Below are 20,924 nucleotides of genomic sequence, written 5' to 3' on the forward strand. Positions count from 1 at the left end.
TCATGTTATTATTTTTGGACTTTCTCAATGAATTTCCCAGTAGAAGGACCTTTTATTTTATGATTAGCTATCCCCCAGGGTCTCTTTCTCTTCTTATTTTTTTAAGGGTCTCTTATTTTTCAATTTACTTTTGGTGATCTGAGTCTTCCCTGCTGGGCACAGGCTTTCTCTAGTCGTGGCGAGCGAGGGCGCTCAGCACGTGGGTGCAGTAGCTGTGGCACATGGGCTCAGGAGCTACAGCTCGCTGGCTGCGGAGCACAGGCTCAGCCGTTGTGGTGCCGGGCCTTCCTTACTTGGTGGGATCTTCCCAGGCCAGGAATTGAGGCAGATGCCTGTCCACCGTACTGCCAGAAAGGTCCCCTTTTTCTTGCTTTTGGTCTCTCTCCTGAGAAACCCTGCCTTTCCAGGTTACCTCCTCAGGCCCTGTGCACATTCTGAGGCTGCCTCGTGGAGGTTGCTCTGGTCCACCAGGACTTTTTGTTTTCTCCCAGCATCTTGGCACTTTGAGCAGCCTTTCTCTCTCTTCGGGTTATTAGAGTTCAGTCTTGGGTCTTCATTCTCCTCTTCCCTCTTCTGTGTTTCCCCCTCAACCCTGCCTTGCCCTCTGCAAAGAGTTAGAGTAAGAACTTGAGAAGTATCTCTGCGAGAAGCTGGTGCTTATCTCTCCTGATTGTAGGTAGTCTCACATTTGCATGGCTCCCTTTCTTCTGGTTGAACTTGTGGTATTTGTGCTGCTTTATTTGCTCTTGTTATGGTTTCTGCAGCTTGGAAAGCTGCTGGAGAGAGTTCAGTGCACACAGTACTTTCCTCCGCTTCTCTGTCCGTCGGTTCTGTTGGCTTCTTTTTTACCAGCATCCCCTTTGGAGAAGGCACCCTCCGTTAAAACAGGGACCACCTTTGTTTATTTACTACCTTATTCTCAAAGCCTCGGCTTCCCTGGTGGCTCAGTTGGTAAAGAGTCTGCCTGCATGCTGGGTTTGATCCCTGGGTCGGGAAGATCCCCTGGAGCAGGAAATGGCAACCCACCCCAGTATTCTTGCCTGGAGAATCCCATGGACAGAGGAGCCTGGCGGGCTCCAGTCCACGGGGTCATAAAGAGTCAGACACGACTGAGAGACTTTCTTTCTCAGAGCCTAGTTACTTAGAAGACATCTCAGTAAATAATGGTTGAGTAACGCTTCTTCAAAATATGTGTGTCTTTTAGTCATTTTTCTGTTAAATTATTAATACTTGTTTTGATGATCTGTGTATGATCATGTATGATCTATGTGAAGGTTAATATCTAATAGGACAATAATATATCTAGTAAGAGATATGAATCAGATATCAATAAAGACAAATTTTTGTAGCTTTTACTTAAATTAAATGATGCACGATTCAAATTTACAGAAAATGAACCTGACCTGATCCCATTGATGGTGGTAATAATTGTTTAAATTTTTTTTAAATCACTCGAGTGTTATAGGCTCCATATCTAACAAATACTGACTTCTGCCCACTAGCATTTTATACTTTCAGTTATTGCCTTCAAAAGCACTCAAAGGGATTTAGCAAGTTCTGGCCTCAGTGTTTTATCAGTGCCTTATCTTGGTGCCCTGACATATACTCACATATCAGTTAAAGAAGAAAGGGAAATAGAAGCACAAAAATCATTATTATGAGTTAATAATGGGTTGCAAGGGGGAATGAAAGTTAAGAAGAAGGGCTGGAAAGTATAGACAGAAGATAGAACTGGGACATGCCACCAACCAGGTTGCTTCATCCTGATCTTACATTGTCTGTTCTTCCTCTGGGATCTTACTCTCTGCCTCAGAATAGACCACAGCACCAGCAGCATCATATTGGATCCCTTTTGTTATAGGCCTGGTGAAATTCCTTCAATCGGAGAAATGGCTTAGAGCACAAGCTTCCTGGAGAAGAACAGTGCAGTTTTCATAGCTGGGGGAGTTTGGTGTTTTGCTTGTTTCCACTGAAAATGTTTGGCTGTTTCATTGATTGGCAAGGAGAACAAAGAAGCCTTTCACTTTTTAAGGATGGCTTTAGAGGGCAAACTGGGTGGTGCCTGGTAAAGTGGGTGTTTTCTCGTGAATGACATTTGGTCTATTTTTACAGTTGGAAACATTCTAATCTTAAGCTTCTTGTTTGAGCAGGTCAGAGAGCGTGCTGTGGAATTCTTACATTTGATCCCAGGGTCTGTTTACTCCCCTATGGTTGAGACTTCATGAACTTGGCTTCTGAATTTATAAATATCTTACTGGTTTCAGAATCTGCTGTCAGTTTACTTATCTTCACCTTGTAGGTGATTTGAAGGGAAAAGATTAGAAACATACCTGGTTAACATCTAATAATAAATACTTTAGATTAGAAATCTCTAAGTTCTTTCTTTAAAAGTCGTTATAGGTGCACTATTCCTTTTTTATATTTTCCCAGGCTCTTGCGACTTATCTGTGGTGTCTTTGCTTGAGGCTTGCTCTTAGTTAAACATGTGAATTTTTTTTGTGTGCTGGGAATGCTAAATCAATGGTTACTTTCTTATATGTATTCAAATCAGTTTTTCAATTATTTTTCTTAGAAGTTTAATTTTGCAGGCATTGTAGGATATGTGGATTTTGGAAAGAAGTGTACATAGTCCCAACAACCAGAAGGGTTTCCTATTTTCTACGTGTACTTTCATTCCCATCGTTCATCTTCACACACACAGCTTTGCCTTCTTGTAGTTAGTGCACTGCTTCAAATTCTGTTACCAGATTCTTTAAATAATTGTTTAAAAATCTACTATCCTTTAGATATAGTATATAGTAACTTGTGAATAATTTGTAAGTACGCCAGGAATTCTGGCATTTATTTTTAAAGTTTAAAAAATTTTTGTTGTCGTGAACTTTTGGCTTTCCTTTTGGCATTCTTTTTCTTCCCTTAATCCACAGTATGTTGGAATTGTTTTTGTCTAATTCTCTTACGTGTACAGGTCTTCACTACAGTTTTTCACAGGTGAGCTATGTCCTCTACCATACACATTCATTTGATACTGAGGTGAAACGAAGGATAATTAACATATTCAGAGGATCCTAAAACTTATTTGAGAGAGTCATTTCCTTCTCCAGATCTTTCTCCAGCATTGCCAAGAAAGAGAAAAAATTAACTTGTCTTTTTTTTCTGCCTGCTTTCACTTGAGATTGCTAACAGTTGTGCCTGAGGAAAAGGAGGTGGGCACAAATAGAAATGAGATGTACCTAATCCACAAAATGCGTCACCAGTCCTATCCTGGTATTTGAAGCACCTAGACGAATGTTGCCTTCATGGAGCAGGCAGGGAGGAAATTTGTGCTTAGGGATAGATGGATTCATGAGCAGCCAGTCAGTAAAACTACATGGATTTCTTAGATGGCACAATCTGAAAACCTCCTTACGTTGTGTTGAGATTCAGAAGCTCATCCTGATTATCAAACTGCATGGACCATCACAGTATTCTAATAATAAAAGTTATATTGTTTCTTAAATCTTCGACTGACACACATATCTATATATCACACTTTTGTTTCTAAAGGAAGTAGAAATTCGGAACAAAGACCTGGAGGGACAACTGTCTGACTTAGAGCAACGTCTGGAGAAAAGTCAGAATGAACAAGAAGCTTTTCGCAATAACCTGAAGACCCTGTTAGAAATCCTTGATGGAAAAATCTTTGAACTAACAGAATTACGAGATAACTTGGCCAAGCTACTAGAACGCAGCTAAGGAAAGTTAAATTTCAGTGCCAATTGATTAAAAAAGATACTGTCTCTCTTCGTAGGATTGTTTGGGCTCCGCATCAAGATTGCACAAAAAAGATTTGAATATCTCTTCTCCACGAGGAGGATCTTTTGAAAATTGGAATTGTATATTTCAGTGTAAATTTTAAAATTCAGCTTGTAGCTAGTTGGGGAAAAAAGAGATGAAAAACTTGAACTACAAATTACCTCCATGTATATCGTTGGCCATAGTTAACTAGAAAGTTATAAATAGACACTTAATGCAATCTTTTTTTCTGATATTAGCCACTGGGAGAATTAACAAATGTCTGGGTCACACCCCCCCCTTTTTGTGTTCAACACAGTGAAGGTTATCTGCTTTTCAAATTAATTTATTTATGATATCTAAAGCTGTGTTTTGTGCAAAACCTTAGTGATGAAAGCCCTGTCTTTTGTTGTAATCTGAATAATTTCTCAGGATATTTTTGCACTGCCAAAGGCAGTGCCATTACCAATTAATTCTTGCCAGGAGTGAAAGAGAGCTGCATCTTTAATTGAAACACACTATAACTGGGTGTATAGAGTTCTTCCCTTTTTTTATACTGGAAGATATTTCACTCTGGTGGCCACTCTGATACACTCTGGTGTTCTCTAATCTTGTCTGCTGTATAGTTTACTTTTCCATATTGATTCCATGTATTTATGAAAAGATACTGTCTCCCATTTTATTACACATTTTAAAGCCAACTAATGAAGGCAGCTGAGTCCCTCCAAAATTTTTCTTTTTAAATTTCTAATAAATTTGACACACCGTACTGAAACATAGCAGCCCGTCACTGACGGTCTGGTCTAGCAATGTTAAGTATATTTACAGAATATGCAGTTACATTTATTTATATATTTTGCAAGAAATCTTTTCTGAATGATTAATGCATTTCAATTTACAAATACTAATGGTTGTTGGGGAACTGTTTATTATAGATCATTTTAAGGTGTATAGCTATTTTAAAGGTGATCCATTTCCATCAAGCAGCCAATCAGAGGACTATTGGGATAGGAGCCGTTTACTCTGTCTGGGTCTTCACATCAACCACATCTCTAGTCAATCCTCACAAGGCAATATTCTAAACTGTTAACTAGGCATTTCAAAAGAGGAATTCAATTCAGTGGGCTCTCCTCAGTGAACAGGTTTTAATGTTGTTTTGATGTAATTTTAAAGGACTTTTAGCAAACAGGCATTTCTTTATATATTTCTTTCAAGGAGCTGTTTTAAAAAGTAAGTCAAGTGCTGGCTAGTCTGCTTATGGAATAAGAATTGCATCAGAGTCCATATATTCTTGCTGTACAATGCTTGTGATGTTGAGGAGGGTTCTTTTTTAACGTGTATGCTTGAGTATCGACTCCATGAAGTCTACACATGCACTGACTTTTTGTTTGTACCCCCAAATAATTGAATTGTTAAGTACAAAATTAAGCTGATTAATCAATTTGTAACCATTTTTTCACTCACACAGCTACTCAACACCAGACAATTTTGTTTTATATATGTATGTGTATGTATGTAGATACATACATATTAATTTATATTAGAGTGAAAAATAAATGGTTTGTTTCTAAAGTTAGTTTCTAAAGTGAGTTTTCAGGTGTCTCTGAAAAGTTTATATCAGACACTTAATCATCATGTATTATATGTGCTATAATATCATGTACCTCCATCTATTTTAGGGTATTTTCCTCACCTATTTCTTGTAGGGAGGATAATTTAGGTACACAAGCTCAGAGCTATTTCTCTGATAAATCAGGTAATAAAATTTATTTGATTGATGGAATTTTGAAGTAGATGTGACTTTATCCATCAGTTTCTGAGTACAGAGCACCATATTTTAATTTAAATAGGGGATTTAACACTAGGGATCAGGGAATTTAGTTATGAAGAGTTAAAAAAATTAAAGAAAAAAAAACAGTATTAGCTATTGAAATGGTAAGTGAATTATTTTAATGATGTAATAAGATATTTTTAAATTTTGACATAGTTGTCATTTAATGGGAAAATAAGTCACCAAACTGTCTCCACTTGAATTGTATTGATATATGAGACATGTGTGTAATTCAATATATACATATACTCATATGTATATACAGAAAATTATTTTTAATATTTTCCTACTGATGTGAAATTTAAAATTGGAAATTTTGTGAGTTTTTTCCTTTCCAATAGAGTCTACCTTTTTTTTTCTTTTTTTAAGTGATTTCAACAATTTCTTGAGGGCTGCACCTTTAAATTCCCAGATTGTCTTTAGACATGTATAGTATATGGGATAAGGTGGACACAAGTGCACATATAAATAAAATCTTCTTATTAAGACTATTTTAGACACTCATTTACAGTAGGAGAGTACCTAGAAATCATCGTCTACAAGTCATAATTAGGCTGTGTGCCTACCGTCATTTTCTCCATTTCTGTATTATATAAATAAACGTTTGCATATTAAAATTTGATTTTTTTCCCAGAGACAAATATTATATAATGTATCTATATTTAGATCAAACTGTGGTAATATATTTATCAGAAAATAATGTTGGGGGACTATAGCCTGAAGATGTGGACTGGAAGTGACGCAGGGAAGGAGAGCAGAGATTGATTCCATTGTGTAGAAGTTATTATATGATGACCGAATTCTTGTACAAAAAAACAACTGAAAAAAAGAAAAACAAAAATACAGTTTTTATTTTGAAATACCTTTGTTGTTCTCTGAAGAATGTAGTTTATCTTTTTCTCCTTCAGTCTTTTACAGATATTTTTAAAGAAGCATTTAAGTAATGGCAGCATTTACTTAAATCTTACAGGTGCTACTGGCTTTTGCATTAGTGTGTTATGTTGTGAAATCCTAACTTTGACATAAAAGGTTTTATAAGTATTTCCCTGCCTGGAAAATTAGTTTTTGTTGCTCCTCTCTCTTTCTCCTCTCTTTTTTCCTCCCTCTTTCTTCCTGCAGATTAAAAAAGGCCATGAAGTTGCACCCCTTCTGTCCCTATGGGAGAACTCCAGCATCACCATAGATTTAATGTTTTGCTGTCATTGAACTATTGAGAAGCAGTTAGAGGAAAAACTTATACCATTTTTTTCAAGTGGAACTAAAAGAGACACTCACAGTTGAACCACAGCCACCTTTTAAAACTCATTTCTCTGCCTTGTTAAAATTAAATGTGGTGTTTCACATGTGTGCTTCAGTCTTCCATGTTCTTACTTAACTCTGGAGTGTGTTCATCCGCTCTCTCCCTTCTGACTTTCTGACAGCTCTGGAACGGGAGGCGAGACACAGGAAATATTTATTTGGTGGCAGTGGTTTATTGTCGTTTTTATTTATTGAAATCCTTTTGTTTGATATCAAATGACTTTAACCTCCTGATATTGTGATTGAAGTCATGAAATAGTCTTCATTGAATTTTTCTCTTCTGGATACTTAGCATTGTTCCTTTACCCTTTGTGAAGTCAATTAATTTATATAAATCTTAAAGAGGAAAACTTTCAGGTAAGAAGTAGTTGAGAATGACACATGTAAGAAAAAAAACATATTTCTCCAGTAAGATACTATGTTATAATCAGTATTTGCTGTAAAGATAATTTTCATGTGAGAAAACATTTAAAAAATTGCTAGAAAGGGATCATTTGGGGATGGAAACAGATTTATCATTCACCTTACTCTAAATTGTGCGAATGTATTTTTTAATAATATTCATGTTAAATTGGACCTTAACTTTTTTTTAGCCTTTTATTTTGTACTGGAGTATAGTCAATTGAACCTTTAATTTTTATGGCAGTTTTTCTCTGTGGGAAACTGATGTATGGTTGTCACAGAAATAAGCATAGTTAACGAATTGAAGAAATGAATGGTTTTCTCTTTTTGTTTACATGTTGTAAAATAGCTTCAAATAACTAACAATTTTACTCAAGAAAAGACTTGATCAGCTCTACACTGCCAAGTGATTTGTGCTTAGTATACTAGATGAAAAAGAACGGAGTTGTTTTTACCAAAAACAGGTGATCCAGGGAGAGAAATTGCACCCAGAATAGGAGAAAGGCCATAAGCTCCCAATAGATTTCTAGTCAATTCATTGATCTCTGTAAGTACCCTTTTTATCTCTTAGATTAAAGCACACATTCCAGAGGATACCAGGAGTGTATGGGGCGAGGAGAGGATATTTTTCGTGAAACCAGGACCAGCAAAAGAGTAGGAGCATAATGCCCTCTGTTTTCATCTAAGACACGTCAGGATAGAAGGAACGTAAAGTGCTATTTCCTACCTTGCTGCTGCTTTTAACTAAACAATTTGGGATGGCCCTCATGAATTTCAGAGGCTTTCAAAAGATCCTCTCGTTTTTGCCTGTCAGGATTTATAACCTAATATGACACATAACGTTCAGAACTCAGCATTCTGTGGCATTCTGACCTACTTTGTCAATTATTTTCACGTCAGATTTACCCAGGGACAGAAAGATTACTCTGTTGTCTCCTAATAAAACCAAATTAAGTGACAATGGGTGCCTAGTAAATGCAAAATTAAGCCCATTCTGTAATATAGAAAAATTTCTTCTGTGGGTATTTTTTCTAACTACATTCATCATTTTATCTTGTTGTCTGTGGTTTATAACTATGTTACTATATATGCATAAATATATAGTAAGTCATATCTGTATGACTTGTATTATGACTTTTTGGGTTATTATACCTTAAGTGGAATGACTGTTTCAGAAAACAGGGCTAGAAGTAAATGTTTTCTCAACAACTTCAATATGAAAGCAAATAGAAATAGGTGTTTGTTGAATATCTGCTATGTGACAGGCACTGTTCTGTTTGATATTTCATTTCTACATATAAGGTCCCTGCCAGGGGTGTTCCTTTGGAGGGGGGATGCAGGGAAAAGGCCCAAATGATTGCACCTGCTGTGTTCCCCAGCAGTCAGTCTGGCTATCCTGTCCACTGTCGAAGGTGGAGATCTTGCTCATGTAGCTGGCACCGTTTTCCCCTCGAGCTTGCCTGCCTTACCTCTCTGTAATATCTCTGTTAGGACACTTCTTAACTCTAAATCCTGTGTTCGCTTTTCTTGAACTTCTTCCTGCAGCCTCCTTTGGTGTTCACAATGCTTATCAGTCAGTCGCAGGCCATACTTTGTTTGTGAGTGTCATATTTATGCAGTATGTTTTCCTCTCCAGTTTTTTGAATTTATAGACTTCAGATAATCCAAGAAAAGTAACTTTCATATGCAGAATTTCAGTCCGTAAAATTTAAGGAGCAAACTGCTTATGAAGGCCTTGGGGAGACAAATTACCTGATAAAGTTCCTAGTGAAATAAGTTGTAGACTTGTAAAACTCCTCCCCCAACACTAAATTAGTAGCTAAGCAGGATGTGGGTTTTGCAGTCAGCACTGGGTAACTTTGTGGTCAGTTCTGGTTCCACAGAAGTTAAAGCTGCTTCAGGTTGATCAAGACATTCGATCAGCCACAGAAGTGACTCATGGCCCTAGGTACTTTAGATGGGTGATAGTCCTCATATAAAGGAATCCTGTATTGTGTCTTTTTTGCATCTGACTTAATGTTTTCAAAGTTTCCATGTTGTGGCTTATATCAGAATTTCATTCCCTTTCATTGCTGAATAATATTTCATTGTATGGCTATACCATCCATTTATCTTTTGATGGACACTTGGACCATTTCCACCTTTTGGCATTTGTGAGTAATTCTGCAATGAATATTCATATACAAGTATTTGAGTCGTGCTTTCATTTCTTTGAATATATACCTAGGAGTGGAGTTGCTGGATCATACAGTAACTATATCTTTAATCTTTTAAGAAAGGGTTGGGTTTGAACTAGAATAATTTAAAAGTCTTATGGAGCGAGGTGCCATCTCATTGGGAAATAACAGTTGTGGGGTTAGTATTTGTTAATAGACCTGTAAGTGATCCATTGGTCTCTTATTTGTGCCTTCAACTCTCTTAAACCTAAAACATAAACAATCTAAAACATCTGTTAAGCACCTGCTCTATCCCAGGAATAGAAACATGAAGAGAGATGCTTATCCTTTGGTGCAGAACATAGTTCACAGTGCATAAATGCTGTGCTAGAGAGGAGCCCTAGTATGAGGGGGACCAGAGGGAAGAAGAGTCAAGAAATCTTTCCCAGAAGAGGTGATCCCCAACTGAGTTTTGGTGGAGAAGTAGGGGCTAGCTAGTGGAAGAAGGGGTGTGAGAGAATTGTAGAAAGTGTGTCGTGTGCAAAGACTTGGATGGATGAAGGCACTGAGGCATTTGGAAAATTAGAATGCGTTAGTATACTGACACATAGGGTGTTAGGGGAGGGTGTATGGCAAAAGATAGTGATTGAAGAGTAGGCAAAGGGTCGATCAGGAAAGCCTTTTTAAGCACATGAAAGATTTGGGTTTTATTCTCTAATAATCTGGAGATATTGAAGGATTATTTTTGTAGAGAAGTAATGTAGTGTTAAAATAAATGGTTTAAAAATCTAGGTATTGAGACTCCCCTTGGTGGTCCAGTGGTTAACTCTGTGCTTCCGTTACAGGGAGCGCGGGTTCGATCCCTGGTCAGGGAACTAAGATCCCACATGCTTATGACCAAAAAAAGAAAATAGAGTCTAGATAGCTCTGGAGATCGCAGTAGTCTCTGTTAAGAGGCTGCATTATGTGGCTATGCTGGAATAGAAAAGTTGCAATGGATTCAGAGAGTATTTGGGAGATAGAATGAGTACGGCTTCTTGGTAGAATCAGTAGATGGCAAAAAAAAGAGAGGAGAATACAGGCTGATTCCTAGCTCTCTTGAGTTGGACAACCAGGTGAACAATCCTATTTACTGAGACAGTGAATTCAAGATGGGGAATGGCTTAGTTTTGGTGAAGGCAAGACAAAACAAGATGAATGATGGGTTAGATCTGTTTTAAGTTTAAGATATCTGTGAAATATCTGAGTGGAAATATGATTCTAGTTGGGGCTTAAGAGAAAAATTGATGAGCTGGAGATAAGCTATTTGGGGGTTATCAGCATATGTAATTATAATTGAGAGCATGGAAAATGGGGTGATTACAAGATGAAAATGTCACTTTGGGCCAGGTGTAAGACAAGAGCTTGCGAAAGAAACAGAAGGAATGACCAAGAGTACTGAGTAGACGGCCAGAGTTGGGGACTCATGGAAGCCCAGGGTGGAGTTTCAGAAAGCCAGGTTTCACATGAGGTTCAAAACACTGACATATCAACTCATATCTTGAGGTAATGATATTCCAAGTATGTTCTGCTGAGACCTTTTGTTAATATTTGCTTGATATATTTTAATATAAAATTAAAAATGAACAAACTCAGATATGCAGTTTATAACATTTTAAAACATTGAAATCTGGCAAACATCAGCACCAGGTTAACTGTTTTTGTGCAGATGCCAACATAAAGCCATCTCTGGGCAACTGAAGAGCATCTTGGTATTTCAAGGTGAATTATTAAAGAACCACTACCATTTCTTAATGTGAATCGGAAATTTCTCAAAACTGTGCAACTAAAACAAAATATAGAAATAGGATCAACATATGATAATATCTGTCTTCTGTAAACCTTAAATGCTGTTTATGAAAATAGCTTCAGTTTTCTTATTGACATATTATTAAATTAAATGTTACATACCATTCTGTTAATGGTTTTCTATGAAGCTGTCATTTCTAAAAAGCTATAAGGATGGGGAGGGGGGTCACTCTTTCCTAGTATAGCTTGGCTTATTACCTTTTCTGTGGCCGAGCTGCCTCTCCTCAAAATCAAGTTCTAGAAGCTTGAGTGTATTACATGTATCGTTTTTAAATGTGTTATTTTGATATTGAATTCACCACTAGGACCAGATGGCATTTGTGTTTTCATTGCTATAGAAAGTTTAGAGAGCTAATATTTCTGTTAATCTTAAATGATCCTTATTCTTTTTCATATTGATTCATAAACAGGTCACTGTATACAAATTATCTCTGGTATAAATGATCTCAAACAAGGACAACAACAACAAAATATTCTCTGTACTTGGTTTTAGAATGCTGTATGGTATATTTGATTTTTATTTCTAGTTTGAGTTAAAATTAGCTTGAATTCCTTGAGTAGACACGACTTGCACTACTTAGGCAACAAATTAGAGCATGTTAGATATTCCAGGAAGAAAAGAGGAGCTTCTGGTTTTCAAATTTGGCTCCAACTAATCCATAAAATTTGCAAATCACTTGTGAATTGTCAAATAAACTCTTACTTTTAAACCACTTTTGTTCCTATTGTTCTTATGTAGTGGTTAATCCTGGTCTGCTTTGGCAGAGCCTTTATTTTAGATTATGTCCTGTGCATTAAAATCCTCTTATATAAATGGTGCAGAACACCACTGTCTATGGCACGTGTCCTGCTCACCGCACTCACAACCAGTTTTCACAGCAGTGTTGTGACTTCAGTGTTATTGTTATCCTCATTTTATAGATTTTGTAGAGTCTGAGGTTCAGCACCATTAAGAGATGAGCCAAGTAAGAGGCAGAGCGTGGAGTAGAACACAGGTCCTTTGCCTATTCATCCTGTTCCCTTCCCACTGCATCGTGTCTGAACTATGAACTGCAGACCTTTTGTAAGAAGGCAGGTACAAAATTTACCAACTCACAATATTTAACAAGCATTACTTAATGAGAAAAATCATGTTTTCTTTCAAAAACATACTATGTTTTGAATACCTATCTCTCTGCTTCTCTCCTTTTTAAGGAAAAAATCCTTTATTTTTCACTTAAATTATGGAAGTGGTTCACATATGCTTTCCTTTTGCAAATATCTTTAATAGTACAGATAAAGCAAAAGTCACCCTTGATCTTTCAGTTCCAGTCCGAGAAATTACTATAATCTGTTTCATGCATATCCCTTTAGCATTTTTATATGTATTTATATGTGCTTATAAAAATAACTAGTTGTGTTTGAGGGGAGGCAGTACCTAAATTTTATCAAATGGTATGTCTTGTTATACAATTGCTATTCTTAATCTCTTAGGAAGATCTGTCCAGGTTAGTACACAGAGACTTGCCTGATACTTTTTAACTTCTTCAGTGTATTGAATTTTATGGATGGGTGATGGTTTATTTAAGCATTTCTGTATTTACTTGCTTTTTTCTTCTACCCCGTCTTTCAGACCCTGATGCTATTTTGTTAAGAGCTAGAGGTATTCAAGATTATTTACTACCCAGTTACCAAATGTTCCACAGTCCCTCTCATGTCCGTAGTAAGAATGAACTCTGGATATTAGCTTTTCCTGAAAACTGAAATTCACCAAAAAAAAATTAACTGGTCTTGATGAAAATCCTTCTGAATTATACTACGTGCAACACCTAGCAACATGCTTTGGACGTAGTCTTTGCTCTTGGAAATGTGCTGAGTGACTGAACATGCCTACTGCCATTGAAAAGAGAGGACTCTCGGTGTAAATGTTCACCTTTGCATAGAGACTGGGTGTACCAACTGTCCAAGGCCACCGTCTGGGGCTGCCTGGAGGACCCCAGGTGTGTGTAGGACAGTTTAAAACTCAAAGTGCTCTGCTTGGAGCCTTCAAAGCAGGAAAGAAGGACATAAGTAAAGACTCACTTTAACCTCACTTTATAAGACTCACTTTTGCAGGAGTCTTTTGTCACCTAAATGGTGGCTTTGCTTCTGATCCATCCCCTACCAGGTGGCTGCTCATTGAGTCAAATATTTTATGATACCTGCAGTGTTGCAAGGAACTGTGCTGGGCCCTAGGAGTGCAAAGATGGTAAGACACATTCCCTGCCTCGAGAAGATTATACTCTAAAGTGAGGAAACGTGTGTTAGCCAGTAGGTGCAATACAGCATGAACCTTACCGTGAAAGGAATGATAACTTCTGGGGAATATACAGGGAGGAGGGAGATAGAGGCATTGAGGAGGGGGCCTTTGAGCCGAGATATAAAAGGGGAAGATCGGTGAATGGGTGGAGAGCCGAGCAGAAAGGCTCATCACAAGAACAGAGCCACGGGCTCAAATTCCGTCTCCTGCTCAGCAGCTTAGCTTGGAGCACCAGAGCAGGAGGGTGGACAGACTCCACGTGGGACCTTAGCGGGTGTCCTCAGCAGGTCTGACTTTCCCTAAGGGGAATGAAAAGCCACCTAAACCTCAGAGGAAGAGAGGAATGGGACTGGATTTACATTTTAGAGAAAGTAAGTCACTCTGGCCACAGCATCAAGAACAAATTCAAGACTATGTGAGGTGATGGAGGTGTTAGCTAACCCTACTGTGGTGATCATTTCACAATATATACATGTATCAAATCATCAGTTGTACACCTTAAACTCACACAATGTTCCATGCCAATTGTAGCAATACAGGTAAGAGACAAAAAAAAAGGAAAATGGAAATGATGTGAAAATAGCTGAACCAAATGCAAAAGATATTCAAGAGATGTGTTTTGAGATGATATGTTAAAAGTTTTAATTTCTGCTGCTTTTCTGGCATTTATTGCTCCTTTCCCCCACTTAGTTGCTATTTAGTTGCAAAGTCGTGTTTGACTCTTTTCAACATCATGAACTGTAGCCTGCCAGGCTCCTCTGTCCATGAGATTCTCCAGGCAAGAATACTGGAGCAGGTTGCCATTTCTTTCGCCAGGAGATCTTCCCAGCCCAGGGATCGAACTGCATTGGCAGGTGGATTCTTTACCACTGAGCCACCAGGGAACCCCTTCTCTCTGCCCTTGCCCCCCAGTTCAGGCAACAGCACAAACATCCTCTTCTCTGGCCCGTGAGATTGGATCGTTACTGTAGTAAACAGAGTCAACTCTCTACTTTTGGATTTCTCCCCTTGAATGATACCTTTTTAAAAAGACACCCCCCTCCCCATGAAACAAGGAAGAGAAACTGAAGGGAGAGAGGTGAGGAGAGGGTGGCAAGAGTCACCAAGAAAAGGCCTGAGCAGTGCCTCTCCTACCGACACGCCAGCCTGAGATCAGAGTTTGGCGAACAAATACGTGAGTCTGCAGAGAGGACGGAGAACCAAAGTGCAGAAGACATCCAACTGCCTCAGTTTCCATGCTTTGCCTAGAGGTTTCTTGGGGGTCCAAGGTGGCCGAGGGCGGAGCTGAGGATTTTCCCTGCCTCGCCCTCTAGCAGGCACATGCCACCAGCAAAGGAACCAGTGAGTCGGGACAGGAGGTCACCTGTGTGGATGTGGCACCAGTGAGCAGATGGACATCGGTGGGTGCTGATTCGGAAGCACGCGAGTGGCCAGAGCCAAAGGGGACTCAGCCGTGTCAGCAATGCAGCATCAACAGAAGTGCTCCGTAAGCAGGACCCACACTTCCCTGGCCCCCCAAGTGCTGATAATGAGGGGAACTTAATTGTAATTGCAGGGAGGAGGTGGTTTCAGCTGGGAAATTCTAATTGGCTGGGTCTGTCTTAAGTTGACAAAAACAATGTTTCTGCTGCTTGCAGGAGGTATTTTAGAATAACAGTCTAGCTGTGGCCTGGGATCATGTATCTGCTAGCAGTATACGTTGTGGGGCTTGGCAACCATCTGGAAGAGCGCTGGGTTCCTAGTCTGGGTCTAGAGAGAGGCAACTGCCATGCCTGGTGACCCTGAGGTGCTCCTCCAGAGGCTTTACGGACCTGAAGCTTGGGAGGTAAGTGCAGGCTAGCAAGATGAGTTTGAAAGTTACCAGAAGACAGGTGATTGGTGAAGCGGCGAGTGGATGAAGGTGGGTAAGGAGGACAGGACCAGAGTCCTGGAAGCACCGACATGTAACCGAGTGTGCAGAGAAAATGGAGTTAGACAAGAGCCTATGAGGAAAGGTCCAAAATAGAGAACCAACAGTTGATACCGGATCTTTCACAATTTATTTTCAGAGATTAAGACTAAAATATTTTTTTGTTCTTTGGGCCTAGGCTTCTTATTTCTAAGCATTGACAGCTACATAAATCCATTATTCCCTTATCACCCTGGCTGCCAGGAAGCTCAAGACCAGATGTTGGGCTTAATTGCTGTGGGGTTCCTCAGATAGGGATTCTTAGAATTCTAGGGTTTTTTTCTTCCTTTTGGCCCTTATTTATTTGTTCCTATTTTCTGGTTTTTTGTTTGTTTTTTTTTTATCAGTAGTTTGGTTTTGTTATACTGGTCTGATATTACTTTTATTTTTATAATAAATTACTCCAAATCTTTTTTTTTTAGTTTGGCACAAAGGATATGTCATCATAATTTTGCAGGGTTTTTTTTAACCTGTATACCTAAGGCTGACCATTGTCTGTCAGTAACTGCTGTCTTCATTTATTATTTGCAAAGGTCATTCTGTTGAATAATCAGAGCATCTTTTTTCTCCATGAAGTGAAAGTTGTTCAGTTGTGTCCGACCCTTTGCGACCCCATGGACTATCCAGTCTATGGAATTCTCCAGGCCAGAATACTGGAGTGGGTAGCCTTTCCCTTCTCCAGGGGATCTTCCCAACCCAGGGATTGAACCGAAGTCTCCCACACTGTAGGTGGATTCTTTACCAGCTGAGCCACCAGGGAAACTTTTTCTCCTTAGTCAACTCATATATTAACAATAGCAAAACTTAAACATGTGATTGATGTAGAGCATTTAAGAAAACAAGGTAACCTCAGTGAAGTGATAAAAAGCTTTCCTTTTTGTCTGTCTGATATCTTTCATGGCCATGTTGGTTAGAATGATGTCCGCTAATCTTGCAAGTCATTGATATAATTTTTTTCCTCCATATTTCATGTCAGAACTGATGACAAGCTTCTCACTCTGACTGTTGACTATCACAAGCAAGAACTCAACAGAAATAAATAATAGCATCGATTCCCCTGTACTGTTAAGTCCGTAACTGTGGGCGTGCATTCATTTGCCACGTCTGTTGGACTCTCATCTCTTCTTTAGGTGTCAGGATCCACTGTTCCCATCACCAGTGAGGACGATTAGTACTAGTTTCCCCTCCAAAGAGCTATTGAAAGAGATTTTGTCAAGCTCAAAGTTTTCCCCAAGAGTCCTGCTGAAGATTGGCCCCTGGAGAGAATGCAGCCTTCTTCAGAGAGTGAAGAGTACGCCATGCAATTCTCCTTTTCCTCTCCTTGCTACTCACTTAATGTTTAAGCCACATATGCCGGGTTAGAAGGCAGTCACCAATCACCATTGCTTTAATTCTCCCAACTCGGTTGGTGCTGAGCCACCTGAACAGAGAGTTGGATGAGATTCTCTGTTGAATAAGGCTCAATGTAAGGACTCAATAAGGACTTAATATAGCTTGGGGGCCTCAGCCAATGCCTGCTAAAGACTAGCTTGGGTTCCTGCAAAGAGGAAAACGGTCTAAACTTTCCTTTTAGCTAATGATTTGATCATCAAATCAAGATATCTCAAACATATAATTCTAGTTTTAATTGATAGCATTCTGTTTGAAAGAGCAGTAGCTTCAAGGGAGGGGAGTAAGAACTTAACCACAGAGCTTGTATTGACCTGAACATCAGGTCATTTGGTCCTTGCAACAGTCCTGGGAAGGGCTGTAGTTCTGCTTCACAGGGAAGCACCCAGGGACCCCAGGAAACCAGTGGTCACCCAATGTCATATAACTAACAAAGGAGGGAGTCTAGTTTGAATTCGCATGAGTGTGACTCCTTTTTTTCCTCTGAGAGACATAGTTTTCTTTGCTGACCTCAACAATGAGAGAAAAAGAAGTAGAAAGATAATCCAAAAAATGGAGTGACTGCTCACTTAAGAGGCTGTAACAAGACTGGAGCTTGGAGGCTATTGCTGGAATCTCCAGGGCATGGTCCTTAGGAAGATTCCTAAATTGCTGACCAAGACTCATTCAGTCCTTTCTGTTGCATGATTTACCATCTGACCCCAAGGCTGTGCCATCAGTTTGGGATTAAAAAAAAGCAAAGCTAAGAATCCATGCAGTGCTCACACCTCCCATCTAATGCCTTGATTCCTGAAATCTTTATACATAATGGGGGAAATACATGTGAGGAAATTTGCATTCAATGATTGAATAGCTCTCCAGATACAGCTTCCCACTCGAGCCAGGATAGATTAATTCCTGTCGACTCAGAGGAGTCTCAGGGACAGGTTTTTGGAAAACCAGACCTTGGGGCTTCTGGAAACTTGGCACTCAGGCTACAGAGCATTCCTGTTCCTGCCTCCTTTTTCCTCTGGAAAGAGTCCCAGGGTTGCTGGTGTTGGGGTCAAATGAGGAGGTCAGTGGTAACACAGGTGATGACATAACCCTTCCACCACCTAGAGAGCCTCCTTAGCCTTTCCCCAGATGTAGTCACTAGTAAAGAACTCCTTCCACTTGAGCCTGACTGAAATCCACAGATTTTAAATGAAGATTTTCATTCAACAGTGTCTAAAGCCTAGGTTAGGGTTTGTTGCAGACTTGGAGCTGGCAGCAGCTCTTCAGAGCCAGAATAGGTAGGATTCCTTGAAAATCTGTAGCATGGGAAGCTCAAAAATGCTTTTTGAGATTCATCTTTGGGCTCTGAAAGCAACTGCATGGTGATGTGGGCTTCTGCTCGCTTTGCAGAACCTAGGCTCCCTTTGAGAATTTGTAAATGTGAATTGAGACAGCTTTTCAATAAGCTGTTACTTCTTCCTCTCTCTTATTTGGGTCAAAGAACTTTCTAATTTCATTCCAGTTCTTTTCACTTTGTATGTTGCAAAAAATAGTCATACCAAGAAAGACTTGACAAACGTACTCTTTTCATATCACATATTCTCAAAGTTTTTTTGTTGTTGTTGTTCTGAGAGGAATGAAAGTAATTTTATTTGTTGGGTTTTGATCAAGTACTTATATATGACATGTTTTTTCTATTAAATACGTATTTTCTGACCTACCTGATTACAGTACTTAAAATGTCATGCGTCAGTGGTATCCTGTCTAAAGTAAGATTCATTGTTACTGCTAAAGATGACTTTATAAATATCCCTTCAAGAATTATGCATAGTATTGACAACAGAAAGCACACATAAATTGATTTTTGTTAATTAGAATTTTGTTAGCCTTATGTTTTGGATTAAGAAAGAGATGTGGTCAATTAATGGTTTAATTCCATTTTAATTGCAAACAAGAATGAAAAAAGGACCAAATATTTCAACACTGGATTCCTCTTGAATGAATTCATTACTAGTGGTTTTGCATCTGGTGAAGGTATGAAACTGTGCCCAGAGTGGCACTGATCTGCTCCACTCAAGGGTCCAGTCCTTCAGTGGGCAGTGCTGGCCTAAGAGAAGTGATCTTCTCTGCACGTCTGTTAAGTCTCAGGGGCTTCTGGGGTTTGGTGAGAAGCTAATGCTAAAAATGATTTTTTTCCGCCAGATTCTAGGTGGAGAAGATATGTCATCCAGTGTAAATGATGGCTGGATTGTTTCTAACTCTGACAGTATGAGCCAGGTCTTAGGACTGTGCAGTTTTGCATGCCATTTCCATCCATGAACAATTTCACACACTTGTGTTTGCCTTTCAGTGTTATTCACACACACAGGACCTGCCAACAGTTTTAGCAGTCCTTGGACTCTGCTATTGACAGACCCCTCACCTCCCCAGGCTCCCATTTCCTCCCTTGCAAAAGAGGAAAACGGTCTATAACTTCTTCCATCTTTAGAATATTCAATACATTCAGGGAAGGAAAAGGTTAAGAATCATTGCCTTGAAAAAAAACTCTCAAGTTTCTATCATCTAAGGGCAAAGATGGCCCGCAAATCATTTTCATTGTCTCAAAAACTTAAGACCTTTTGAAACACACACCTGTCATATGACCCAGCCATTCTACTCCTAGCTGCTTACTCAGGAGAAATAAAAACATGTCCACAGAGAGTGTTGTATCAGCAGCTTTATTCCCAATAACCCCAAGGTGGAAACAACCCAATGCCCATTAACAGGTAAATGAATAAATGAAAAGTTGTACATCCATACAATGAATTATTATTGAGCAATGAAAAGGAACAAACTGGTACATGTGATAACATGTATTAAGCTGAATCAAAGAAGCCAGACACAAGATTACATACTCTCTATTCTGAAGAATGCAAACGAATCCATTACTATTACAGAGGGAGGTCAGTGGTTGCTTGTGGACTGTGGAAGGAAGTGGTGGTCTGTAGTTTCACAGGCGGATCCAGTCCAGGTTCAATACAGGATGCTTGGGGCTGGTGCACTGGGATGACCTGGAGGGATGGTACGGGGAGGGGGTGGGAGGGGTGTTTAGGGTGGGCAACACCTGTATGCCCGTGGAGGATTCATGTTGATGTGTGGCAGAACCAATACAATACTGTAAAGTAAAAAAAAAAAAAAAAATATTCATCTAAATGTACACTTTAAACGACTACTGCTGCTGCTGCTGCTGCTAAGTCACTTCAGTCGTGTCCAACTCTGTGCGACCTGACCCCACAGACGGCAGCCCACCAGGCTGCTCTGTCCACAGGAGTCTCTAGGCAAGAATACTGGAGTGGGTTGCCATTTCCTTCTCTGTTAAATGACTATAACTTATGTAAACTGTTTCTCAAAGTTATCAGGAAAAATTGTTTTGTAAGCTCTTGACTGTTCAACTTAAAACACATAATGGGCAGCAGATCAGTTTTACATGGCCATATCGTCAAAAAAGCGTTGATGAAGCCAAAATGTTCTTAAACATTCTGGAAAGCCGTTTAGTTTCTGAGCAGCATATGTGGATTTGTAGGAAAGGAATTTATCTTCTGTTTTCAGGTAAAGCCCGAAACAAAGAACTGCCATGGGAGCGATGCCAGCTGTGCAGGGGGCTTGAGCTCTGCTTATTCCCTGCCCTTCTGCAGCCCTCCAGAGTCCTGAGAACCAGCTGGTTCCGCAAAGGCAAGTACATGGTGGGGGGCCGCTTTCTGTCTTTTTAGCAAGTCACGCTTCTTAACACCGATTTCTTCCTTTATTCTGTGCAAGGTGGTATGTGTCTGCTCAGGGGTGGATTCCTTTCTACATTTTGAATGTCCATTCAGAAACTAAGAGGGCTTTCCCGGGTAGTGCTAGAATGGTAAGGAACCCACCTGCCAGTGCAGGAGATGTTAAGAGCTGTGGGTTCAATCCCTGGGTCAGGAAGATCCCTGGAGCATGGCATGGCAACCCACTCCAGTATTCTTGCTTGGAGACTCCCATGAAGAGGGGAGCCTGGTGGGC

General features: G+C 39.5%; 1 protein-coding gene across 2 annotated transcripts in view; it reads left to right on the plus strand.

Annotated features, from left to right (window-relative positions):
* The window catches only part of HOMER1 (homer scaffold protein 1), a 135,012-nt gene extending 124,487 nt beyond the window's left edge, over positions 1–10,525 (plus strand). For both annotated transcript variants that reach the window (XM_040225900.1, XM_040225899.1), the window contains exon 9: positions 3,544–10,525. In XM_040225900.1, the coding sequence (XP_040081834.1) occupies positions 3,544–3,732 (189 nt within the window). In that variant the 3' untranslated portion in view covers positions 3,733–10,525. The remainder of the gene's footprint in view (positions 1–3,543) is intronic.
* The last annotated feature ends 10,399 nt before the right edge of the window (positions 10,526–20,924 follow it).

The sequence above is a fragment of the Oryx dammah genome, unplaced genomic scaffold, assembly GCF_014754425.2.
Source record: "Oryx dammah isolate SB20612 unplaced genomic scaffold, SCBI_Odam_1.1 HiC_scaffold_26, whole genome shotgun sequence".
Taxonomy (NCBI): Eukaryota; Metazoa; Chordata; class Mammalia; order Artiodactyla; family Bovidae; genus Oryx; species Oryx dammah.